Genomic DNA, 27,390 nt, shown 5'->3' with positions numbered 1-27,390 from the left:
CGATAGTGTCACTGGCTTCACTCACTCCCACTTTACCCACTATCCTGTAGCGGATCAAGTACTGCTTTCCAAACTCCAATCCAGTCAGAGTAAAGTCTTCATCAGCTGTGTTTATGATAACCCACTGTTCCTCAGCGCCAGAATCTGCTTTCACCTGCTGGTACTCCACTCTGAACTGCACAGTTTCTCCAGTTGGGGACTTCTGCAGTTCCAGGGACACACTGCGCTCCAGGACCTTCTCCACTTCTGGTGGAGGAGGCTTCGACACGGGCTGGAACTGTGTGTCTGTCAGCTTCCCTGATTCATACAGATAGATAAAGGAGCCTGGCTTGGAGGGATCGGAGATGGCAGAAATAATGAATCGATATCTCTTTTCATCTTTATTAGCCTCTGAAAAACTTCTGAAAAGAGATAAGTTCTTTCTCATATTTAAGGTGACATCATGATCGTTGAACCACTTTCTGACAGATGCTAACGTGCTATAATGTGGTTTCATTCCCACATCTAGCTCTTTAAACTCATCAGAATCCAGAAACTTCTTCAGGGTTGAGAGATACGGGTCTTCATACTTCAGAGATGTGAAGGTCAAGCACACCACAACATCAATATCAGGATCAAGGAGGATGGTGTTGAGACGGTTTGAGTCTACAGTTTTGATTCCCTTCAGTTTCTCGGTGTGAGAACTCAAGATGTTAAGTTCAGCTGTTGCATGATCTAACCACTGGTTAAGCATGTCAGCATTAAAGGGGGAGCTGTAGTGGATCGTCAGGATGTCTTCCAATGACTTTTGCTCCATCTCTCCTCCTCGAATAGCAGGTAAGACCTTGGCCACTGCTTTCAGGAGCACCGTTTTGTAAATGTTAAGAGAGCCCTGAAATAAACTGAGCCTCTCTTTGATGTCTTTGAAAACATTTACTATCGGTTTATTAGACAGGTCGTTGCATGTCCTCTCTACTTCTCCCAGCCCCTCTATTATATTTTCAGTCTTGGAAACCAGATCTGTGGTGATTTCTCTCTCCAACTGAGCAGCTTTTGTATCCAGTAGAGAAAGAGGATAGAGAGAGACTCTTATTGGAACTGCATTATGTGGATTCTCCTTCAGTATAGTGGGGAGCTTCTTGTACACCTCTTGTGCCTCCATGTAAGTGGTGGGGTTCTGCTCAAGGCAGAAGTCACCATAAAATGTGCAGGAGATGCTCTCAGCCATATTCTTATGACCTTCTGTCATTTGTAAAGCTCCTTGTCCCTCAGTAGAAAATCCCTTGATGTTCAGAACCATGCCATTCAGTTCTCCCTCAATCTTCTGCCTTTCTTCCTCTTCTGAAAATGTCCGATCAAACACCATGATGGCCTGACCTCCGTACAGTACAGCTGTGACCACATGAGTTGCAGTTTTCTGGTCAAACACCTGAGGGTAGGTGATCTGTCCCAGATGGCTCATAGTGAGCTGGTCAAATCTTGTGGTTTCCCTGTAATTCATTGTAACTCTGGACTGTTGGTTTGAGGATTTGGTGTCACGCAGGAACTTGGCAGATCCTTCCACCTCCACCAGCCCTCCTAAGAAGCTGGCCTTCAGGGAAGCACTCACATCAAGGAGATCGGACTTATTGGAGAGAGAGTCGGAGCTACTGAACTTCACACCTGTCATGGGCTGTGGATGACTGTCCAAATCTTCTCTCAATGATTTCTTATCCCACAGAGTGACACCTGAAATGAGACATAGCTTTAACAGTTAAGTCAAGTCAAGTCGCCTTTATTTATATAGCACTTTTTACAAAACAGATTGTTTCAGCTTTACAGTGATAACAGGAAAATAATGCAACAAAGTTGGTTTCTAGAAGAAAATAGCACCATCATCCAGCTTAAGTAAGTTCAGTGATAATTAAGTTAATAATTTTACAACAAAAATTAACCAATATATATATATATATATATATATATATATATATATATATATATATATATATATATATATATATTAACGCTGGGCAACGATTAAAGTTTTTAATCGCGATTAATCGCATGATTTTCTTGCGATTAATCGCATTGTTACGAGCAAAATTTAATAATGAATTCTAGTGTATAGCAGATCTGGCCACGTGCGCCACGCTAAACGCCTCGTTCGTGCCGCAGGACCTCCAGACGCGCATAAACGCGTCTTTGCATTGACTTTAACATTGAAATCACTTGCGCCAGACGCTCTATTCGCGTTTGGTAGAGTGAGGTGAAGTGGTCGAGCACAAGGCGCAGCGACAAGCAGGTGCGTTCTCGTGAAACTGTCGCGGTTGTGCGCACACGCCCGCCCGCTGCCAAAGTTGAATTGTCTTGAACTTTTTGTAAATGACGCGAGACTGAAGAGAGACTGATCCTTGCTGTTTTCAGTTTTCTGAGTCTAAATAGTCAACAGGAGGGATTAGGCTACACATGGCACAGCATCCCCGCTAAACTAAGCCGGTGAGCAACGGACTTTCAAAATAATTATAAAAAAAAAAAAAACTGCGTTAACGTGCGATACAAAAATTGTCGGCGTTAATTAATAAATGCGTTAACGCGATAATAACGCATATCACATTATGAAATAAATGTTTTTCTCCAAACCACGCTGGCCACATTTATTCATACCCTTTTATTAAATACCCTTTTGCAATCTCCTTTTGCCAAGATAACTGCTCTGAGTCTTCTTCTATAATGCTAGATGGGTTTGGAGAATAACTGACAGAAGATCAGAGACCATTCCTCCAAACAGAATCTCTCCAGATCCTCAGATTCCCAGATCCATGTTGGTGCTTCTTCTCTTCAGTTCACTCCACTCATCAGGTCAGGGGACTGGGACGGTCATGGCAGAAGCTTAATTTTGTGCTCAGTTACACATTTTTGTGTTGATTTTGATGTTTGTTTTGGATCGTTGTCCTGATGGAAGATCCAACCACGGCCCATTATAAGATGTCTAGCAGAGACAGTCAGGTTTTGATTTTTTATCTGTTGGTATTTTCTAGAATCCATAATACCATGTATCTGAATAAGAAGTCCAGGACCTCCAGCAGAAAAATATGCCCACAACATATAAGATCCAATGGTATATTAAATTGTACACATGGGGTACTTTTTATCCTTGTGTGCATATGCCACGTTCTGGGTTTTGTTTCTTGTTCCTGGTTCTTGTCTTGTCATGTGATTCCCTGTTTGTCATGTGATCCTGCCATGTGTCTTGTCATTGGTTAATCGTCTGATTATTATTCACAGGTGTCCCTTGTCGTTAGTCTTGTGTATTTAAGCCCTCATGTTTGCCCTGTGTCTTTGTCTAGTATTGCATGTTCTATGTCCCAGATCCGGTTTCTTGTTTTCTAGTCTTGGTTTGTGTTCCTGTTTTAGTTTAGAGTTTCCCATGCCTGGTCATGCTTTTGTTTTGTATTTGTTTTCTGTTTAATAATTAAATTGCATTTGGGTTCTCGAAGTCTTTCCTCCAGTGATTTCGTTACAGAATACTAGACCAAAATATGGACCCAGCAACCCGTCTCTTCCTTCTTCGTCAAGGTAACCGTCCGATCGAAGATTATGTAGAGGAGTTTTGTGAGCTTTGTCATGGGGTGGAGTTCAATGATGAGGTTTTGAAAGACATGTTTCGCTATGGGCTTAAGGACATTCTTGACTACCTCATGCCTGACAACACCCCTCAATGGACTCTAATCCAATACATTGACATAGCCCTTTTATTGAGTGGTTCGTCCTTGACAGTGGGCTTTACTAAGGAGGAGCTCCACAAGCTCACAGTATCCCCTCAGCCTGAGCTTTTTCACATCAGTCCTGCCGAGCCTGCACTTCACGTCAGTTCTGCCGAAACTGCGCTATATGTCAGCCGTGCCGAGCCTGAGCCTCTTCACGTCAGCCCTGCCGAGCCTGAGCCTCTTCACGCCAGTCCAGTCGAGCCTGCACTTCACGCCAGTCCAGTCGAGCCCACACTTCACGCCAGTCCAGTCGAGCCTACACTTCACGCCAGTCCAGCCGAGCCTACACTTCACGCCAGTCCAGCCGAGCCTGCACTTCACGCCAGTCCAGCCGAGCCCGCACTGCACGCCAGATCTGCCGAAGCCAAGGCAGTATGTGTCCTGCCCGCCGCCTCTGAGACTGAAAGCGTCATGCCCGCCGCACCTGAGACAGCAAGCGACATGCCCGCCAAGCTAGAGCCTTCACCGCTGGTCCCATCCAGCACAGAGCCCTCTTCACCGCTGGTTCCGTCCAGTTCAGAGCCCTCTGCGCCGCTGGTTCCGTCCAGTTCAGAGCCCTCTTCGCCGCTGGTTCCGTCCAGTTTAAAGCCCTCTTCATCGCTGGTCTTGCCCAGCACAGAGCCCTCTTCATCGCTGGTTCCGTCCAGCTCAGAGCCCTCTTCGCCGCTGGTTCCGTCCAGTTTAGAGCCCTCTTCATCGCTGGTCCTGTCCAGCTCAAAGCCCTCTTCGCCGCTGGTCCTACCCAGCTCAAAGCCCTCGCTGACGCTGGTCCCGTCAAGCTCAGAGAGCGCTGATCCTGATCCAGAGACTGAGCTTCACGTCACTTCTGCCGATCCAGAGACTGAGCTTCACGTCACGTCTGCCGATCCAGAGACTGAGCTTCACGTCACTTCTGCCGATCCAGAGACTGAGCTTCACGTCACTTCTGCCGATCCAGAGACTGAGCTTCACGTCACTTCTGCCGATCCAGAGACTGAGCTTCACGTCACATCAGCCGATCCAGAAACTGAGCTTCACGTCACGTCTGCCCGTCAAGAGTCTTGTCCCGCTGAGACTGAATCTGTTCCTGAGCCTGAGCCGGTGGTGTCTGTTCCTGTTCCTGAGCCGGTGTCTCTTCCTGTGCCATGGCCGCCTGAAGGGTCGTCTCCGCCCTGGCCGCCTGAAGGGTCGTCTCCGCCCTGGCCGCCTGAAGGGTCGTCTCCGCCCTGGCCGCCTGAAGGGTCGTCTCCGCCCTGGCCGCCTGAAGGGTCGTCTCCGCCCTGGCCGCCTGAAGGGTCATGTCATCCCTGGTCGCCTGCACAGCCTGCTCCTCCCTGGTCGCCTGCACAGCCTGATCCACCCTGGTCGCCTGCACAGCCTGATCCACCCTGGTCGCCTGCACAGCCTGATCCGCCCTGGCCTCCCATCCTGCCGCAGTCTCCAGGTCCTCTGCCGCCCCACGGGCCTGGCCCTCCATCCCGCCCCCAGGTCCGCCTCCGCTCCACCACCCTCCTGAACTATTGTTTTTTTGTTTTGATGGGCGTCGGGAGCCGCCCATAGAGGGGGGGCTATGCCACGTTCTGGGTTTTGTTTCTTGTTCCTGGATCTTGTCTTGTCATGTGATTCCCTGTTTGTCATGTGATCCTGCCATGTGTCTTGTCATTGGTTAATCGTCTGATTATTATTCACAGGTGTCCCTTGTCGTTAGTCTTGTGTATTTAAGCCCTCATGTTTGCCCTGTGTCTTTGTCTAGTATTGCATGTTCTATGTCCCAGATCCGGTTTCTTGTTTTCTAGTCTTGGTTTGTGTTCCTGTTTTAGTTTAGAGTTTCCCATGCCTGGTCATGCTTTTGTTTTGTATTTGTTTTCTGTTTAATAATTAAATTGCATTTGGGTACAGCAAGAAACCCATCTAGTGTGTTTGCTGCCAAAAAGCTCTTTGATTAGTTTCATCTGAACACAGAACCATGTGCCGTCTGAAGATCCAGTCGTGTCTGACAACTGAATATGCTGGAGTTTGTTTTTGGAGGAGCGAGGAGCATTTTTCTTGAAACCCTCCTAAACAACATGTGTTGATGTAGGGGTTGTTTTTTTTTTTTTTTTTTTTTTTTATAGGCTTTCTGACCCCCAAGACTCAAGTAATCTCTGCAATTCTCCATCTGTGATCCTTGAAGAGTCTTTGGCCACTCAAACTTTCCTCCTCACCGTCCATTAAGGCAATATAGACACACGTCCTCTTCCTGGCAGATTCGTAACATCTTTAGTTGATTATAACATCTTAATTAATGCCCTGATGGTCAAAATGGGGATTTTAAATTCTTTAGATATTTTCTTACATCCACTTTCTATTTTGTGATGCTCAACAATCTTTTGCTGCGCATCAGAACTATATTCTTTGGTTTTACTCATTTTGATGGATGATTAAGGGGATTTGGCCTTTGTGTTTCCTCATATTTAAACTCCTGTGAAACAAGAAGTCATAGCTGGACAATTTAATGATCTTAGTCACCCTGTTGTGCTAAAAAAGGTAAATATTAATGGGAATATACAGAGATATTTTATTCGTAAAAAATTCTAGGGGTGCCAATAATTGTGGCCGACGTGTTTTGGATAAAAACATTTATTTCATAATGTGATTTACCCCCCACTTTCAATTCTTTTACTTCAATGAAAGGTTAGATTTATGCACATTTTTTGAATGAAAGATCAAAAGGATAAACAATGCAGATTTATTTTTTACAGCCATTTTTGATCATATTTACCAGGGGTGCCATTAATTCTGACCACCACTGTAGCATACAGGTGAGTGGAGATCTGGGGCTTTAATAGCCCAGAAAAAATCCATGTATGTGACTTTTTATTTTAATAAGTTAGAAAGATGTACCTTGTTTAAAATATACAAAAACAATAAATAAATAAAAACTAAAAACAAATTTAAAACATTTTATTTAAAGTTTATCCCTTGTATCCTGACACATATGCTGATGTTGTGTCTCTATCTCACTTTTTTTTTCTGTCTCTCAGTTTTCTTTTCTTTTCCAATCAATCCTGACTGGCTACACTCGTCCTGGTAGAACAGGGATAAGAAGCAAACATTAAGCAGTGCACTGACATACTCTTAGGGCGTTTTTCCACTGGGTTCGTTTTCTGCAGTCCGAACCCGAGTGCGCTAGTTCCCGGCGCCCCCCGCAACATTGGCCTGGTTTCACACTCAATTAGTTGTATCGAACCCAGGTGCGTTTGCAGTGATTTTACGTCATCGCAAACGCACACGGAAAACGCATGGAGAATAACCCTAACAATGATATCGACAGTGATACGCATGCGCGGGATACTATACTTCCTGAACAAGCGCGCACCCGAGTCCGTGTTGCTTGCACATTAACGCGAACCGCGCCACGGTTCGGGAGCAACCGAGCTCAGACCACCTCCTCCAGGTAGTCTCGGGTTCGGTACTCTAGTGCGCACCCGGGTCCGATGACAGCGTTCACATTAGCGATTTTTCATGCGAACCGTGCCCCGGTCCGCACTAAACTGCCAGTGTGAAAGCGCCCTTACTCTACAAAGATATACCGGTCAAAGGACCTTATGTCACAGTGTCTGTTTGCGTATCACTGGTGTCCACTAGAGATCCTCGTCTCCACGGTGTCTTCCTGTTCATGAACTGCATTCCCCACAATCCATGTCTGTACCAATCACTGTTCATTGCACTCAGCTGTTCCCCTTCATCATTGTACCCAGCTGTTCCCTGTTATTCTTTGTTAGTTCTTGTTATATATACCCTGCCTGTCTAGTGTTTGTCACGGATTCCTTGTCTTATATCATGCCACTTCCATTCCCTGTTTGTGTTCTTGTTGTTGGATTGATTATTTGGATTTTGACCCCTGCCTGGACTGGATACGATTTTGGCACGTTTTTGGACTGAACGCTGGCATGTTTGTTTGCCGCTTCTCCACTCTGCAATTTTAATTGTTTTTTATTTATTTATTTATTTATTATTATACGTTATTATTGGATTCCTTCCTTTGGTCGTGCTACCAGATTCCTGATTCCTGACACACTCACGCTGTGCCTGGATTTTTCACTCCTGTGCGCTCACCGTGTTCCTGTGTAACCGTACTTCAGAAGATCTGTTTTACTCCAACGCTTTGGATTTACTCGGACATTTTAGACTCGATCAAACCGTGTCCTGTGTTGCAGTGTCTTATTTTAGGTTCATCATAACATCTTTGACCTTATTTTGACATTACTATGTGGATTCGTCTGCTATCTGCTGTCATCGGTATTCTGTCAGTGACTGGGCTCTGTGGAGAGCGGATCCTCGAACACCCGGACCAAGTTATGATAAGGTACTCTCTGCCTGAACTGCTTTCACAGAAACACCCGTTGGTACTTAACATAAGTGTTCGTGAAACTTTACGATCACTTCACCTTCTACGTCGGCCTAAATATGTTCACGGGTTCACAGCGGAATTTTAACATCACAGGGACTGACATTAAGGTCTAATGTTCCCGTCCCGCATGTACTGATATTAAACAAAACATCTCTCGTGGTGTTTGCCCTGCAAACTTATGCTATCCACAACAAGTGTCTACAACATACTCTGATAAAGTACGCCCTGATTCCATCAGGTTTGCCCATCTCAATGTACGTTCTTTAAACAAAAAGACTGATTTGCTCTATGACATCATCTTGGACAAAAAACTTTATGTCTTCTGTATTAGATATCTTGATAAATCCAGAGCAACTGGAAAAGGCGGTGGCCTTGCTGTTGTGTACAGTTCTGATGTCTCTGTTACTGAAATTGTTGCTCCTTCTGTTTTATCGTTTGAGAGTATTGTTTTTAAAATTAGCGGTGCTTCTCCTGTTCTGATCTTGTTTATTTATCGGCCACCGAAGCCTAACCCTCTGTTCTTTGATGAACTCACAGAGCTAATTGCATTTGTGAATCCCTTTTGTCCATCTATGATTCTTATTGGAGATATTAACATTCATGTTGATAATCCTAGTTGTAATCATACTGCTAATTTTCTACTTCCAGGATTCTACTTCCTGCTCAGCTGCTGTTCGGACGCTCTTGCTTACTGCTCCGCGCTTTGCTCTATCGCTTTTACATTTTATCTCCTATTTTTTTATATTTTATTTCCTTTATTTTATTTCCTTTTATCACCTAATTTTAACTTCAGCAAATCAGCACAGTGCTCATACGACAAAGTTTGGATTACTACAAAAACTGAATTCTTTTACCCGACCAGCTTACATTCCGGGAAAGCAAAACACTGCCTACAAGGATGAGAGAAAATGCCTCTTCTGGAATCTACTTGCTGCACTAACTGCCACAGACTTTTACAAAGGATTGCAGTTCTTGAAACAAAGTTACTTACGGGACCACCAAACCAGACGGAGCACACAACAGAGCTTCGTCATGGACACCCTCAGCATACCGGTGAGTCCCATGAAACTAGTACTCCTCGACAGGTAGAGAAACAAGCCGATCGACTTACAAATCGATGGCACAAACAGGGAGCGAGACCCAAAGGCACTCGAGACATCAGATTGTCACGAGCATCACATATTGCCGCAGTAGCATCCTCTACCCCAGATACAGCTCTGACAAGGATTGCAAACACTGGTCTCCTACCACCGCCTATACATCTTGAGAACAGATTTGAAGTACTAAGGAATGTAAATAAGGAATCCCCAAATGTGATGAATGTGATCGAACACAGACTGAATGGGCCAGTAGCTAACACTGATGCTATCTGGCACTCAAGGTCAAGCAGACAGCGGCACTCAGCTCAGAGCGCAGCCGAGCCCAGCCGAGCCCAGGACTCTGATAGTGGGGGACTCCATAATCAGAAACATTAGCAGCAGGGACACAACTACGTGCTGCCTTCCACAAGCAACAACTTCTGATGTAAACAGGGAACTTCAGAACATTCTGATGAAACATAAGACTGCAAATCGACTCATAATTCATGTGGGGAAGAATTATATTCATAAAGAGCAGTCAGAACTCCTTAAGAAGGATTTGAAACACTAAGAAGTTCAAACATTCATCAGTGGACCTCTCCCAGTAAGAGGAACAAACAGGTTTTCACGGTTGCTTGGGCTTAATACGTGGCTGCAAAAAAACTGCAATATAAAAGGAGTGAACTTCATTGACAATTTCAATCTTTTCTGGAGTCAGAGACAACTGTTTCATCGGGATGGCCATCCCCCAAACAAACTTGGTTCAAGAGTGTTAAAGGACAATTTCTACTTCTCCCTCAATCATCCTTCTGCATTTTGTGCCAATCCACTCAATCTGAACTGCACACACACACCTGGACACAGTATGAATGACCACGGGACTTCACTTCAGCAGCAAAATGGGCATAACACCACTCCGCCACAACAACCTCTGCTCACAGACACAATCTCAGCTGAGCCCTGCCCACAGAGCTCACCACAGACACACATATTAGAACTGCTCCAAGATTCAGCACCCAAGGACGACTTCCTGGAAAACAGCCAGGACAGCATTTCTCAGCCTCCGATAACACCAAAGCAACAGCCCCTCTCACCAGACACATTATCCCTCTCTCCAGCATCTCCACTTCTGTGCTTCTCACAGAAAATGGAAGAACTGGTGTATGCTGGAACCAGACTATCCCACTCTTTTGCTGCAAGCCCCCAGATACCAACCAAAAAAAGACAGGTGTAACCCCTCTCACCGGGTTCTTCACACCCCGCTCCGTGCGGGTCTCGAACCCGGGTCTCCGGCATGAGAGTCAGGCGCTCTAACAAGGAGGCTAAAGACTGCAGCCCCTAGCATCTGTCGCTAGAGCATCTATTGAGATCAGAGGAGTGAGGTTTACTCGCACAGCAACTACTAGCTGGCCTCCGTTACACTGGCACCACCACCACCACCAAAGCCTGCGGGCCCAGCTCGCCCTATCCCTCCTGCGAGAGCTCTTCAGCCTCTGCCACAACGCCAGGGCTCACACCCTCCTCCATCTGCTCGAGGTGAACCAAAAACAACTGATACCAGCTCTCAGTGATATGTGTCGGGTCCCCGTTTTGATAACAGTAACTTTCTCAAATGTTTACAGAACAAGCGGGAACCCAGTGTGCCTGTATCTTTCTCTATTGCTATTACAATTTTTAGAAAACGAAATTCACTTTAAAGAAAGCCTTTCTACTAAACAAAACTTAATGAAGTGGTCAAAATCATGTCTGACCAACTCCATGTCTCTCGATAAATTGCGCATCCTATCTTACTCGTGCTGTTCACTTTTCTTATTCAACATAGATGGAAAAAAATAACATTATAATATTTTAACAAATATGAAACTAAATGAGCTTATTTAATGTCTACAACAGTATAGTGGGCATCTTGTACAAATTGCTGCACATTAATTTAATTTCATGAAACCTTGTTAAACGAATTCACACTGTAGACTGTGTACAGTTGTGACACCTTAAATAACTAAGCACAAATTGTGATTTTTGCTGTGCATTTGGCTGGGAAGCAAATACACGGCTTTTCAAAATGTCACAAAGCGTTTTGAGATTGTTTTGAATGAAATGTTGAAGTTTATAATTAAGTGTTTTGGCACACCGCGACGAGTGGCGCTATGCATTGTTCTAAAGCCAGGTTTTATTCAATGAATGAAGTTCATTTGAATGAAGAGCGCTTCTCACTCGTGTGGGCAAACACACACTGGAACGTTAGGGCATGTCGCAACGAGTTAAACGTGGCCGAGTGGTAAAACTTACGTTAGGATCATTTAGATGACACGGGTTCGAATCCCGAAGTAGCTTGGACTACTGATATTTTTATATTAGCCTATTAATGCATTTTATAGTCTATTGTTGATGCAGAGAGATTTGTCTAGTTCTAAAACTCTGTTACACCATAGTTTTTTGCTTATAGCCTATTTGGTGATTAACTAGAGATGCACTGAAAAATGAATAAAGGCTCTCCAGTAAATCAAAAAAGTTGGTGGCTTCTGGTATTGCCTTGCATGCATGGCACAGCACAAGATTTAATTCATGTGCATAGCAGTGAAGGTACACTGCTTCTGGATGACGTTCTCTGAAACGGGCCTGTACGCCCCTCACAGCTCCACTCATGACGTCAGCTCCATCATATGTTTGTGCAACACAGAGAAGATCAATTTTATGTGATTTCAATGTTTGCTCTATTGCATCCGTGATGGATTGTGCATCAATACCAACCAGTTTGCTGAAACCAAGGAAATTTTCCTTGTTTCAGCCCTCGGACGTAACGTAACGCACACATACTGCCAGTTGTTCAGAGTGCCTGTCCCTTGCCTCATCTGCCATCAGAGCATACATCTTTGAATTTCTCATTTCTTGTATGATGCTTTCTGTGACCTCTTCTGAAATACATGCAATCATTTCATTTTGCGATGAGTGAGACAGGTAGGTAGCATGGGACGGAGCATTGTACTGCTGTAGAAATGGGTCAAACTGTGTGAGAAGTTTCATGCACTCAAGTAAGTTTCCCTGATTTTGACTCTGGCTCTGTTCATCATGTCCACGGAATGCAATCCCCTGCTTCCCCAGAAATGACGTCACAGCAACAACACGATGGAGGTATTCACGTCTCTCAGTTATTTCTCCTACACTGGCTCTATGAAGTTGTTCTGTAATATCTCCATGTGTTTGAGTTGTTTTGTAGCTATTCCAGCATGTCATGGAAGCCTTATGAAGGCTATACTTTGTTCATGCTCTCTGAATGATTCTAAAGCCCTTTTCCAGTTGGAGAAACCTGCACTTGTTAATGTGTCTTTGCTGTTTCGGATATGATGCTTTTTTTTTTTTTATCAGTTTATTTATCAGGGACAATGCAGCGCACATTATTACATACATAATTATCATAGGCAAAGCCATAACAAAATGTGTAAATGTGTTGCATAAAAGGTTTCTAGCCAATAGGCTAATTTGCAACCCCAGTCCCTGGTCAGGCCTTTCTAAAAACATATACCAAATATATAATTTATAAAATACTACATAGTGTAAATTACACAATCATGCGACAAATACCTTATAAACACTAACATTAACATTTTACACAGTCCCGACCACATTACACAAAACAACACATCACATCCAGCACAGACAATACATTACAACAAAAATGACTCAATGTCCACATATTTGATTTTCTTTCAGCCAGTGTTTCACCTTTCTATTAAATGTTTTCAGGTCAGTTTCTGTTTTTATTTCCGTTGGTAAATCATTCCAAAAATGGGTCCCTATCACTGAAAAACTTGACTGGCCAAAAGTGGTTTTGCGCCCCTCTACTATGCAGTTGCCACCCGCTGCTCTCCTAGTGGCAACTCTCCTTGTGTTTGTTTTTGTCACAAAAGGACAGAGTACGGCTGGAGCTAGATTATTTGTGCATTTAAAAATCAGCTTAAGAAATGAGAACTTAATAAAACTATCAAAATTTAAAAGGTTGTATTTCTGTACAATCAAACAGTGATGCCACATAATTGGTTTCTGATCCATTATTTTCAGTGCTTGTTTGTATAATGATATGATGGGTTTGACTGTTGTCTGGGAGGCTTGGCCCCATACAGTAACACAATAAGATAAATGAGAAAGTATCATAGCATGAAAAAATAGCAAAGCTGCTTTGACAGGTATATGATGCCTAATCATTCTAAAACAGTTTAGGTTTGTCCGGACAGTCTTACAGAGTTTGTTAATGTGTATATTGAATTTGAGTTGGGAATCCAGAATAATACCTAAAAATTTTAATTCCTCAACTTCCTCTATGGCTTCCTGATCTATTTTAATAGTGCATTTAGCTTTTCCTCTAATTGAGAAGCACATAGATACCGTCTTTTTGACGTTAAGCGTCAGATGATTTTCTTTAAGCCATTGGGATATACCCTCAATTTCCTTGGTAAGGGTCTCTGCTACTATAGTTGGTGTCCTAGCTGAAGCATAAATTACTGTGTCGTCAGCATACATTTGGCAGTTGGCTGACTGACAGTAAGTCGTTTATATATAGACTAAAGAGCAGAGGCCCCAAAATGGAGCCCTGTGGAATACCCATTGTAGATTGTAATGATGTTGAGAGTTCGGTGTTTATTTTAACACGTTGCTCTCTATGCTCCAAATATGATGCAAACCAGCCGATAGCATGTTCAGAGAAGTTGAAGGTGGTAAGTTTATTCAGGAGTATGTTGTGGTTCACGGTGTCAAAGGCCTTTTTTAGGTCTATAAACACAGCTCCCACAACATTACCCTTGTCCAACTTACTCTTAATGTTCTCGGTAAGGTAGCAATTAGCCATTTCTGTAGAATACCCTGCTCTGAATCCAAACTGTTTGGAATTGATAAGTTTATTACCTTCAAGATGTTCTACTAACTGTTCTATGATCATTTTCTCTAAAATTTTGGATAAAGCCGGCAGTATTGAGATTGGCCTGTAGTTGCTTGCTTCATTCTTTGCGCCAGCCTTGAAAATCGGTGTAATGATGGCTTGTTTCCAACTTTGTGGGAATTTGCCCACTCTGATGGAAAGGTTTACAAGGTGGGTTACAGGTTTAATCAAGGCAGAGCAGTGAGTTGTAATAAAGGCAGTGTCCAACCCAAATACATCCTTTGCCTTACATTTATTTAATTTATTAATAATTTTATGTACTTTTTCCTGACTAACCTCTTTAATTTGAAAAAGATCTGATTGGTCAGACTTTGTAGTCTGTGATAGGGTTGCTGGTTCAAAAGTCTCAGCAAGCTCCTCCACAGACTGAATAAAGAAATTATTAAATTCATTTGCAATAGCTGAATTGTTAGTGCTGATAACTCCATTCACTTCCAACTCAGCTATTGTTTTTTGTTGACTAGGCTTAAGTTTAGTAAGGCTATTGAGGTGCTTCCAAAGGGATGCACTATTTCCTTCCGATTCCTCAATAAATTGCATAAAATAGGCTGTCTTTGCTTTACGCAGTTCTCTAACTACTGCATTTCTCAGTCCTTTAAAGATGAGAAAATCGGGATTTGTTTTGGAGAGCAGTGCTTTTTTCAATGCATAGTCTCTTTTTTTTCATTAGCTGACAAATGTCATTGTTCAGCCATGGTAAGTAGGCTTTTCGTTGCGTGCCTTTGAATGTCTTACTATATTTCCCAATCAGATTTGTGAGGTTTTTCATCAAATAGTTACAACAATTTTCTAAATCATTCGATTGTAAAACATTATTCCAATCTAAATTATCTAAATCATTTTTAACTTGTGTCAACTTATTTTTGGGGATACCCAAGTTACCTGGTTTACTTTCGTTCGTGAATTTGGGTAAACGCTGTTTAGTGAGTTTCCGTACAACCATGGTCATATTGTGATCAGAGAGCCCTGTTAATAAATTATAAGTTCTAATGATTCTCTGTGGTCTGTTAGTAACTATCAGATCTATCATAGTTTTACTCGCTCGTGTGATCCTTGTTGGACCTTTAATCATCTGATGAAGACTGTGTTTTGACAACAGTCTCTTTAATTTTTTTCTACGGCTTTTCTCTAGCCAGTTAATATTAAAATCACCAAGAAAAACAGATTCGGTGCGAGTATTTACATATTTAAAATTTTTGTCTAAATTCTCATATAATGAAACATCATGTGATGGTGGATTATACAGCACTATAATGTTAAAATTCATTTTAGAGGATAATACAACATTTAAAGCCAAACATTCTAATGGTGTATCCAGTTTGATTTCATTACATTTCAGAGTGTCTCTAACATAGAATAGTAGAATAGGTGATCAGATTGTTTGGTGATCGAGTAAATGACAAAGTATCCATGTCCGAAGAAGTTTAATCTCGGTAATCCATTCGTATTTACTGACTGATGGTTGTCAGCCTGGGACAACTGTTTATTTGCGCTTAGGTGTTGTCCAAGTGGCAACAACAGAAGCCAACAGCAAAGCAGAAATACGCAAACATTTCCTTCATCTCTATAATTATTATTTAACTGGTTTCTTTGTTTTGTTCTTAAACCAGCAACTATTTGAAAAAATAAGTTAGCAGAAAGTATTGGAGTGGAGCCTGACAAACCACCCAACACATCTGCCGCCATGACAGTTGGAGTTCAGGAGCAATTCATTGGAGTTCAGGAGCAATACTCAAGCCACTGAAATGCATCTAGCCAATTCTTATTAAAAGCTCTCTGCTGTGTTCCAAATTGGGTAAAGGGATACTGCTGAAGCTTCACGTGTTTTGGGTCTGTCTGCAGTGTTCCTAGATCATCCCTTTCACCTTCTAAAGCCTCTTCTTTCCTTGCTGACTCATCTAAGACATGGTAAAATAGCAAGCTCAGCTCTATTATTGTTTTAATAGCCTTCATTTAACGACATGATTTTGTGAGAATAGATAAAAAAAATGTGAATAAAGAATCTATAATAAAAAAAAACCTGCACATATTACATTTTATAGGCTACCTTATTCTTACTTTATACATACACTCACATACATAATACACACACAAACACTTAAAGCCAAGTATAATTATAAACGCAGGGCTCTATACACTTATATTTTTGAAGGAGCACTTACATAGCACTTACATACTGCATAAATAATCTTATGAGGCTAATGTATCAAATATAAAATTTGGAATAAAGAAATATGAAATGATGAAAAAAATTAGAATGGTACTTTGCCACTAGGTGGCGGCAAGCCACTGCCTTAATGAGTGAGTCGGTCAGTCAGTCATTTAATCAATCGATTTATTTAATTAATTAAATTCTAATATAAATTACTTTATTGGGCATGAAAACTCATTGATGGCATAGTAATAAATACATTCGGGGCTTTACTGAAAACATTCGGGGCTCCAGCCCCCTTAGCCCACCCCTAACGCCGCCCCTGGTTGAGTCCTTTCTCTTAAATCTCTAAATTACCACATTGTTGATTCACATTTGAGTGAAAAAAAGAGTAATTAGTATTTTAGTAGGTACTGTACACCACCTGGAATGAAGGTATCCTTGCGGCAGTCATACAGCATCCCAGGATACAGAGGTCTTCCTAGAGCTGCCACTTCAATGGTCTGTGATGATGCCATGGCTGCAGGAAATAACAATGAACAATGGGGACATTTATACATTTGAAGATTAATAATGACTACTTTATCATCTAAAAATTTGTTTACTTGTTGCTAATTTCATTAGTTTACTAATTGTTTTAATGTTCCTTAAAATGCAATCTTATTCCGTCTTTCGAAATTCAAAAACACATTAAGGCATAAATCCTTCCGGCTACGTTTACATGCAACCAAATAATCTGTTAGTAATGGGATTGACGGCTCGATCCAAATGAAACGTCGATCCGAATGAAAAGGGAGGTTTATTCCTTTTCTAATCGTTAGAGAGAAACCGCACACTTCAACCCGATCGCTTTATTTATTGTTCATAAACAGTGCAATCCATTAAATAATTTTTAACCAAAACCAATTTTATTGTGAAAGGACAGTTTAAAGATATATTTTTGTTCCTGCAATACTGTTGATCCAAACACCTCATGATCAGTAGGTGGCTGTTACGTCCATGTGATAAGTGTGACTTGTGTTTTGGAGTTTGTTCTCTTTCCCTCTGTCTCTCGCTCTTTACTTTCGTTTTCAGCAGGTTGATGCGGGTATTTAATTGTCTCGTTCATCTGTCAATCTTGGAGACGCATACTGACAACATCGCGTGTTTCCTCCAATGAGGGCGTTTTCGGTGTTTATAGGTACACACTAAATCGAGGTAAACTTACACTTTAAGTAGTGTTACTTTTTTACACTTGATAGAGATAAAAAAAAACACTGTTAGGCCCTGATCACACCTACCACTTCTTTTGCAGAAAGAGGTGCCATTTTTTAATTGTTTTCCTATGGCAGTGAGTGTTCTGCTCGCTGTTTATGCGACCCAGGCACCTCGCGTTTTACCGCCGACTGCACCTCGTGTTTTTGCAGTTGAAGAGAAAGCAACTCCAAGGGGAAAAAGCGCCTGGCGTCATCATGTTTTTTTCCACTGTCCAATCGAATGAATGGAGAGGCGGGCCTTCCGTTGTAGTGATGAAACTTACAGTTTCTTTGAATGTCCGGAGAGTGCGATGATGGAGGATAAACTCTCTCGCGGGTTAGCAGTAGCTTAACGACTTCACGAATAGTAACTACCACAATGTTAACAGTAAAGTAAATGATGATAATAAAAGGATGATTTGACGTTTACTTGACTGACAGGACAGCTGTTTCGGTGGTTGCCTAGCAACACAAAAACGCAGCGCACTGCTCGTTCTGTGTGATCGGGCACACTGCTTTGTGCTGTGCCCCTTGGGTTTTGGACCATTAACAGCAAAAGTGTGTGTTTTTTCCCCCTCACAAGCTCCATTTACAGCAGGTGTGTTGAAACTACACTAGGTGTGTCAATAGATTAACACCAAGGGAGTTATTTTCAACACTAATATAGTGTTCATACAAACCCTGATTGAGGTAAATAAATGTAATATGCATTCGGTTGCATTCTAACTAACAGTACAATGTGTCCAATTAGTTAAACAAGCCATTTAAATTTAGTCGTTTCCAGTATTGATCTTAGGACTTGAGGAGTACAGTGGTGAGAAGCACAGTGGTAAGAAGCTATGTGTTTTGTCACTACTATTGTGTTTCATTGTGAATATTATGTCTCTTTGAATTTTGTTTCTTTGTCAAAGTTGTTTTTGTGTGCTTTGAATGTTCTTTTGTAATCTAATCTGGGGTTAAACTTTATAGGATGGCTCTGGGCTGACAACAGTTAATGAGTATCAGCCAGTGCGCGGTTGCCATCATTGTGCGACAAACTGATTCCTTCTGGCAGCATTCCTTCTGTTTATTGAATAGGCAAAACAAATCCCCCAATTCTGAAATGGTGAAACTGTGTGTGTGAAACATGTTCTATGGTTAATGTTAGGGGTGTAACGATACATCGATATGGATCGATGCATCAATATAACGTCTAACGATACGATGCATCGATTCCACACTTAAAATATCGATATACACCTTTATTTTGACACTCTCCACATTCTCACGTAACATCCTTCCGCCAAAGAGCACATTTTCGTTTACTCACCAACCGCCTGCCGGTGTGTAACGTTAATCTCCTCATCTGAAAAAGACGCCTGACAAGACTGACAAAACCCTAAACAAGTTTTTTTTCGCAAAAGCCGGTATTGTCCGCTGTCAACGCATCGCGAGTTCATGTTTTACAGCAGAAACAGACCAGCACTCGCACCCTTGTTGGTGAACACAACACGATAAGTCCGTTTTAGCGACTCAGCGCGCAGTATTCAGGTCAGATGTCACTTTGAAAAGACGCGCTGGCTAAGAGGAGTTTCGTTAAGGCTGACTAAAAGTGATCGAGGATGGATAATTTCAATGAACTCGTGATATCTTCTTCAGGGCGTAAAAGGAAAATAAAACCTGAAACAATTCAATTAACTTTAATTTTGTAATTTACCTGTATTTTTTAAGTTGTTGTTATTATTATTATTATTATTATTATTATTATTATTAATCAAACCAACCCAGCTGCAGTTTGATTGAAATTACTTGGATGCACAATAATAATAAAAAACACGATTTATGAAAATGAACAAGAACGGAGTACTTGCAAATGACCACTTCTGTTATAAATGTCCCAAAGAGTTTAATTAAACATTCATGTTATATATTTTGGTTGCATTTGTGAGTTAATAAAAACATAACTGGTTGTGTGAACATAATATCTAAATATCGATTAATCGATCGATATAGCCCTGAATCGAATCGAATCGTGGAATTTTTTGAAGTATCGGAAAATATCGTATTGCTAGCTGAGAGAATCGATATCGTATCGTATCGTGATGAACTGTCCGATTTACACCCCTAGTTAATGTATTTATTTTAATGTTGTACAGAGTGAAGTGTAAAGTTCTGCTGTCGATCTAATGATAATGTGCAAATGAAGAGAAACAGACACTTTCCCATAATGACCAACACAACCCATCAAGAGCAGCGGAATTGAAAAATAGCGATGCTTGGAAATAATAATAATCATTAAAGACCTAAAGAAAAAGTGTAGCCTCCGAATAAACAATTGTTTTAATGGGGAGGCCTCAGTTAGGCTGACCTGCGCGTTTACACACGACGGGTATCAGAATCGGTGCAAAGCAACATCTTCTTTCCAAACACTCAATGTCAGTGCACAAGCACTGTGTGATGCGTGGGCTGAATATAACATTAGGAGGATCCAAAATCAAGAATGCTTTGAGTTAAGGGCATGTAAAAGCAGTTCAGGAAAATAGGGACACCCAAGAAATAGGGTTATAAGCTATCTATCACACACTACTTCAAACTATACTTTAAACTTCTAACTACTTTAAACTTCTTCAAACTTTCTGGTCCAAACTTTCGCAAGCCAACTTAAAGTCTGTCTCAACGAACTTATTAATATAGTTTATTATTATACATCTGTTTCTCATAATCGATCTTCTCACTAAAGCTGATCGTCTGTGAATCAACGCCTGGCCTACAGAAGAGCGGAAGTATTGAACATTTACATGTTTACTTTCCACCTCTGTATATTTCAGATTGTAAAGAGTCTGTAAATGAATCTAAACTAAAAGCAGAATCCCTAGAGCTCGATATCATTATAATCCTGAAGATTAATTCCTGAAAGAATAATCCTGAAGACTTACCGTAATGTGATTTTTGTGCCAGTGTAAAATATGTGTTGGCTCTCTGTCACCCTGTTTGAGTTTGCATTCTGTGCGCTGTCTACGCTTCCTGACAGTGGATTTTCCTGCCTGTGGAATTTCCTGCCTGCATCTTTGACGCAAGCAGGAAACAGGCTAACGCATGTATTGACGCACGTATCCTCTGTATACTGAGAAACAACTGAGCAGCAATCTGGTCTCTGTGTCTCTTATTTGGTTCTCCAAGTGCACTGTCAGGCTTCACGAGATTTGGAGGGCATTGCAGAAGACTGTAGATAATTGAAGAAAAAAAGTTATGCTGGTTTGGGTTTTGTTTTCACTTTCACGTATCAAGTAATTAATTTTGTAATTTACCATAAAATAAGTTTATTACACAGTTGTTATACAACCGTTATATACCACCAGAAAATACACATTATATTAATATAAATAGATTAGTCTAAGTGGAAATGTATTTTTTCTGTGTTTGTATTTTGTCTTGTGGACTAGGCTATTAAACATCTGTTATGTGGCAAAGCTTTTTCAGGGCAGTACTAAATAGAAACAATGTTATTATGATCCTTCTTATTAATAAATAAATAAATAAAAATAACATTTTGGAGATTCTGCAAGGTTTACACCATATTTACACCATATTCTTGTACATTCTGTCACTTTAGCATTTTTATCAATAACGTTACCTGTTAGAACATAACGTGGCATATGGATTATTGAAAAATATTTAGCCATTACTTGCAAATATTGTGGGTTCGTTCAAATTAACTTTTAGTACGATTGTTTTGAACACGTAAAACAACACGGTATTAGCCATAAACACGTAAAACTGCGCAGCATTAACCCACCAAATAATTTGACAAATAGCTGTAACAGGATAATATTCCATTATATTTTGCGTTCATTGTAGTTAATTCATTACGATGACATAGAATAGTGTGATCACACGTTCAGGTAATACAAAAACGTCTCAGGTTACGACTGTAACCTATGTTCCCTGAGAACAGGGAACGAGACACTACGTCAGAATGACGCAATGGGGAACGCCTCAGGCGTGACAGGTGTCTGAAATAAATATCAACTCACGTCAATCATGTTGACCGGCGACAGCCCGTGAATCATCAGCTTGATTGATTAACGCGCAACCTGGATAAAAGGGAGCCTTGCACATGACAACATCCTATCGTCTGAAGGGACTGTTGCAGGCAGGCCCCGAGGCATGGCAGGGAGACGTAGTGTCTCGTTCCCTGTTCTCAGGGAACATAGGTTACAGTCGTAACCTGAGACGTTCCCTTTCGAAAGGGAACTCTACACTACGTCAGAATGACGCAATGGGGAACGATATACCAACGCCACCATGCTAAGGGGAGTGCATGCCCTCAGGTCACACTGGGCTGTCAGTGACAGCATTCCCTACGGTCATAGCCCAAGCTAAGGATACCATAGAAAACCTCACAGTTTTAAAGGAAGGTCTACCTGGGCCAGCTCAAAGGCCTAGGACCACAATTCAAAAACTAGAAAGGGTCCCTTCTAGGGAATGTGGCTAGGGGACCCAAGGGAACCCCAGCAAGTCACTGTTCAGGGGAACGTGCCACCTGAAATACCACCAGGCAGGCCTGACCTGGTGCCACTACATGAGACACTAAAGTCTGACCACTTCTTGTCTGTCCGAAGACAGAGCCTCTGGACACTTGCCTTAAGGCATCCAACCCGAGGGACTGCGAAGCAGGCAGTAACCACTCGGCCCGGATCTCAGAGACGGGACATCCAGGAGAGTATGACTCAGCATAGTGCTTTACAACCCTTGTCAGCGAGGGGAGTTTCTCTACTCGATCCATGGATCTACCCAGTGTTTGTGTTTCAAAACACTGAGGAGGCCTGTGAGGGCCTAAAGGAAGCTCACCTCCAGGAAGGCCTGGTAGGACCTCTAACCTGGCGCCACAACACGGGGGAGCTCGTACTCAACCACAACATGTGGGAGCTTACCTCCAGGAAGGCCAGTGAGGCCTCTGACCTGGCGACCACAGCATGTGGGAACTCCTATCAGGAAGGCCGGTGAGGCCTCTAACCTGGCGACCACAGCATGTGGGAGCTCAAATCAGGAAGGCCGATGAGGCCTCTAACCTGGTGACCACAGCATGTGGGAACTCCAATCAGGAAGGCCGGTGAGGCCAATAACCTGGGGACCACAACCTGTGGGAGCTCACTTTCTAAAAGGGAAAAAGCGTACAGCGCACAACCCTACCATAAATATGGAAATAGAAAGTACATGAAAGAAAGAGCATGTACTTAGCCAATCTGAACCCAAGAAGGCCTGATGAGGCCTCTAACCTGGCGACCACAGCATGTGGGAGCTCATACTCGGGAAGGCCGGAGAGGCCTGTAACATGGTGACCACAGAGTGTGGGAGCTCATAGAATGTGGAAGTTAGCTAGAGAAAAACGTCTGTCGTAATAAAGTGACGACAGGACGTATCTAGAGTGGGACCCGAAGTGAAAAACGGGGACTGAGCCACATAGGAAGGGACAGAAGCGATACGCGCATGACCCTTACCATAGAAATGGATTTAAAAAGTACACAAGACATAAGTCGTGTGACTTACCATAAGCATGGGTAAAGAAGGTACAGAACGTATGTGTCACGGTGTGACAAAAATTAGAGAAGAGCCTAAAGTCCTTGTGAATGCAGTGTTGTTGTGGAGACCTCTAGTGGACACCTGTCTCTCTTGCACTGCGAGTCTGTCACCATGGCAGCAAGGCCGATTGCCCGATTGACAGCAGGTGTGGAGTAATTACAGAGAGTGTTGTGAGAGGGACACGTATTCAGATGGGGCTTTAAAAATAGAGAGGAAGCAGACTGTGGTGTGGTTCTCCTCCCGTGAGGTACTGTGTTTGTCGGCGGGCTGTTTGTATTTGAGGCTGGGCTGTGAAGCGGGCGAAGATTTGAAGATGAGAAGTGGAAAGAAGAGAGTGAAGTATTTATCAACGAAAACCCAAAGAGTATCGTCAGCAGTGGGGAAGACGTAAAGTGATGAGTATCGGATCCGTTGTTTATATGCACTAACACTGAAGTGGTGTTGAGAGTTTGGAAAGTGTGTGGCACGACTGAACTAATACACCGAGTGAATTGTTGATCGGTCTCCAACTTCTGTCTGCTCCTCGCTGAATGTGACGATCGCCTGACGATCACCCGTTGTCTGCTGTCTCTGGAGAGAAGTTGAGCCTTTGTGAGAGACGAGAGCCGATCTGGTGGGAGAAAGACCGGTGGGTGAGTGCTGGCCCGAATGCACGGTGTGAAGTGGAATGCAGTGCCTGAAGTGACGATTCACACGGTTTATGTTATGGAGTGAAGTTCATCGTGTTGAGAAGTAATAGTAGTCTGCTGTGCACTCTCTCCCTACAGTCTTTCACTCGCCGTCTCCAAGGAAGGTTTGGATATATCAAGTGCCCAACTTACCATTCTGAGATAGCCCAGCTCTGTTAATGCTGAATGTTTTATATGCTGTGGAACTGTTAAACCCTGCTACATTGTTACAGTGTACCGCTGAAGTGGAGTGACTCGCTTAAAGCATCCTTCCTGCCTGGTGGTCTCCGCACGCTCCTAATGAAAGCCGCTGCCCTGTTCAGAACGAGAGAAGGTATCGCAGCTGAATGTTTCATCTACTGTTGAATGGTTAAATCCTGTTGCATTGTTACAGTGTACAGCTGAAGTGGAGTGACTCGCTTAAAGCATCCTTCCTGCCTGGTGGTCTCCACACGCTCCTATTGAAAGCCGCTGCCCTGTTAGAACGAGAGAAGGTATTGCAGCTGAATGTTTCATATGCTGTCGAATAGTTAAACCCTGCTACCTGGTTATAGCACACAGCCGAGGTGGAGTGTCTCGCTCAAAGTGTCCTCCCCGCCTGGTGGTCTTTATACGCCCTAACGAAAGCTTCTGCCCTGTTCAGAAAGAGAGAAGATATTTCAACTGAATGTTTATTGTGCTGTTGAATAGTTAAACCCTGCTACCTGGTTACAGCGCACAGCCGAAGCGGAGTGTTTCGCTTAAAGTCTCCTTCCCCCCTGGTGGTTTCCACACGCCCCATCGAAAGCTTCTGCCCTGTTCAGAAAGAGAGGAGGTATTTCAACTGAATGTTTACTGTGCTGATGAATAGTTAAACCCTGCTACCTGGTTACAGCGCACAGCCGAAGTGGAGAGCCTTGCTCAAAGTGTCCTCCGCGCCTGGTGGTCTCCACATGCCCCATCGAAGGCCCCCGCCCTGTTCAGAAAGAGAGAAGGTATCACTGTTGAACGCTTGTATGCCACTGAACCATTGAACTCTGTTGTCTTGTTGCAGTACACAGCCGAAGGGGAGCGTCTCACTCAAAGTGTCTTCCTGTTGTTCACGGTTCCCTTATGTCTCGGCTAAAGGCCTCCGTCCTGATTGGTTTGGCATAAAGGACACTTACCGGGATATACCTACCTGTTTCCCTTCCTGGCCCGGTCCGCTCGCCGCCTGGGTCCCTGTGCTTCGTCCGAGTCTGAGGCAACCGCTCCCTGGGTACTTACCTCTGGGGCAGCACCTGGGACTTGTTCCACTCCCGCCCGTGAGCACTTACCTGGTTCCAGTTCGAAAGGGGTCCATATAACCACGACTTCCTCTTGAGCTCTGTAAAGAGTACTTACCCAGTGACCTACCTGGACGGTGTGAGTTTCCTCCTGATCCCTCTCCAACGAGCTGCAGGGCCGCCACGATCGTTCTCCCCTCTACGGTCCAGGGGGCCATCGAATTCCCTCTGGGGACAAGACAAAGATTTTAATTAGGATTCTTCAAATTACTGTTTTAACTTAATAAAGAAAACTGTTATTCTTTTATCCTCTTGTCTGTCTGGTCCTTGATACGTTCCTCGAGGTGGTACCCGGTTTCCAGGGGTGGGTGCAGTCTGGTTTGGCCCACCCCGACCTGTGACATATGTACCAGAAAGGAATGAAGTAAAGGTCTGCACGTACTTCATCACTCTAAAATCACAGTATGTGTGAACCCACATTCAGGAAGGCCGGGTGAGGCCTGTAACCTGACATGTGAAAGCTCAAACCCAGGAAGGCCTGGTAAGGCCTGTAACCAGGGAACCACCGTACGTGGGAACCTATAATCAGGAAAGCCAGAAGAAGCCTGCAACCTGATAGACACAATATGTGGGAGTTCTCATTCAGGAAGGCCTGGTGAGGCCTGCCACCTGCATGAAAGAACTCATAACCAGGAAGGCCGAAGAGGCCTAAAACCTGGTGACCACTAATTGTGGAAGGTTCAAACTCAGGAAGGCCGGTGAGGCCTGTGACCTAACGACCACAGCACGTGGGAGCTCATATTCAAGAAGGCCTGGTGAGGCCTATAACTTGATAACCACAGTAAGTGGGAGCTCATAACCGACCACTGAAAGTGGGGGCTCATATACAGGAAGGCCAGATGAGGCCTATAACCTGATGAACACAGTATGTAGGAGCTCACCTTCAGGAAGGCCGGTGAGGCCTGTAACCTGACATGTGAAAGCTCCTAACCAAGAAGGCCTGGTGAGGCCTAAAACCTGGCGACTGCAGTATGTGGGAGCTCATATACAACCACAGTATGTGGGAGCTCATTACTCAGGAAGGCCTAGTGAGGCCTCTGACCTGATAACCACAGAATGTGGGAGCTCAAAACCGGGAAGGCCAGATAAGGCCTGTAACCTGATAACCACAATATGTAGGAACTCACATTCAGGAAGGCCGGTGAGGCCTGTAACCTGACATGTGGAGGCTCCTAACCAAGAAGGCCTGGTGAGGCCTATAACCTGGCGACTACAGTATGTGGGAGCTCATATACAACCACAGTATGTGGGAGCTCATACTCAGGAAGGCCTAGTAAGGCCTGTGACCTGATAACCACATAGCATGGGAGCTCATATTCAACCACAGTATGTGGGAGCTCACATTCAGGAAGGCCAGGTGAGGCCTGTAACCTGACATGTGAAGGCTCGTAACCAGGAAGGCCTGGTGAGGCCTATAACCTGGCGACTACAGTATGTGGGAGCTCATATTAAACCACAGTATGTGGGAGCTCATACTCAGGAAGGCCTAGTGAGGCCTGTGACCTGACAACCACATCATGTGGGAGCTCATATTCAACCACAGTGTGTGGGAGCTCATATTCAGGAAGGCCTAGTGAGGCCTCTGACCTGCTAAACACAGTATGTGGGAGTTCAAATACAGGAAGGCCTGGTGAGGCCTCTGACCTGCTAACCACAGCATGTGGGAGCTCAAATACAACCACAGTATGTGGGAGCTCATATTCAGGAAGGCCTGGTGAGGCCTCTGACCTGCTAACCACAGTATGTGGGAGCTCAAATATAACCACAGTATGTGGGAGCTCAAATTCAACCACAGTATGTGGGAGCTCAAATTCAACCACAGTATGTGGGAGCTCATATTCAGGAAGGCCTGGTGAGGCCTCTGACCTGCTAACCACAGTATGTGGTAGCTCAAATATAACCACAGTATGTGGGAGCTCATATTCAGGAAGGCCTGGTGAGGCCTCTGACCTGATAACCACAGCATGTGAGAGCTCATATTCAGGAAGGCCTGGTGAAGCATCTGACCTGATACCCTTATTTTATTTTATTTTTAAAAGGAGGACTGTCTGGTCAAGGAGGACTGCAAAGGCCTACTACCTGCCATACAGCACCTCCAAAAAGGAAAAAAACTAGATTTTTACCTTCTTACCAAAACATGTCCCCAAACTCTATACAGGATACTCGGTCTGTAAGAGAAACAGAAATATGTTATTTGCGCACAAAAAACATTACAAAGAAGACCAGACAGTACACCTGCGGCAAGAGTACCTGGGTTCACCACTTACATGCCTGAAAGAGGTGCTCATACTAACCAGGCTGAGGGGCCATCAGACATGATATTCATCATAGGCCCAGCCCCAGGCCTGATGTAAGAAGCG

At 43.3% G+C, this 27,390-nt stretch overlaps 1 protein-coding gene and 1 long non-coding RNA gene across 3 annotated transcripts in view; both read right to left on the bottom strand.

Moving 5' to 3' along the window:
- Window positions 1-20,516, bottom strand: part of LOC309496509 (stonustoxin subunit beta-like) — a 28,994-nt gene extending 8,478 nt beyond the window's left edge. For both annotated transcript variants that reach the window (XM_082166494.1, XM_082166495.1), the window contains exons 1-3: window positions 20,412-20,516; window positions 16,686-16,781; window positions 1-1,707 (exon numbers count right to left, since the gene is read on the bottom strand). The exon at window positions 1-1,707 is cut by the window's left edge. In XM_082166494.1, the coding sequence (XP_082022620.1) occupies window positions 1-1,707; window positions 16,686-16,779 (1,801 nt within the window). In that variant the 5' untranslated portion in view covers window positions 16,780-16,781; window positions 20,412-20,516. The remainder of the gene's footprint in view (window positions 1,708-16,685; window positions 16,782-20,411) is intronic.
- The window catches only part of LOC309497093, a 119,238-nt gene that overhangs the window by 16,577 nt on the left and 75,271 nt on the right, over window positions 1-27,390 (bottom strand). The gene's annotated exons all lie outside the window — the stretch shown is intronic.

The sequence above is a fragment of the Leuciscus leuciscus genome (assembly GCF_965113295.1).
Source record: "Leuciscus leuciscus genome assembly, chromosome: 4".
Classification (NCBI taxonomy): Eukaryota; Metazoa; Chordata; class Actinopteri; order Cypriniformes; family Leuciscidae; genus Leuciscus; species Leuciscus leuciscus.
Note: the sequence above shows the minus strand (reverse complement) of the source record. Positions and strands in the feature narration are given on the sequence as shown.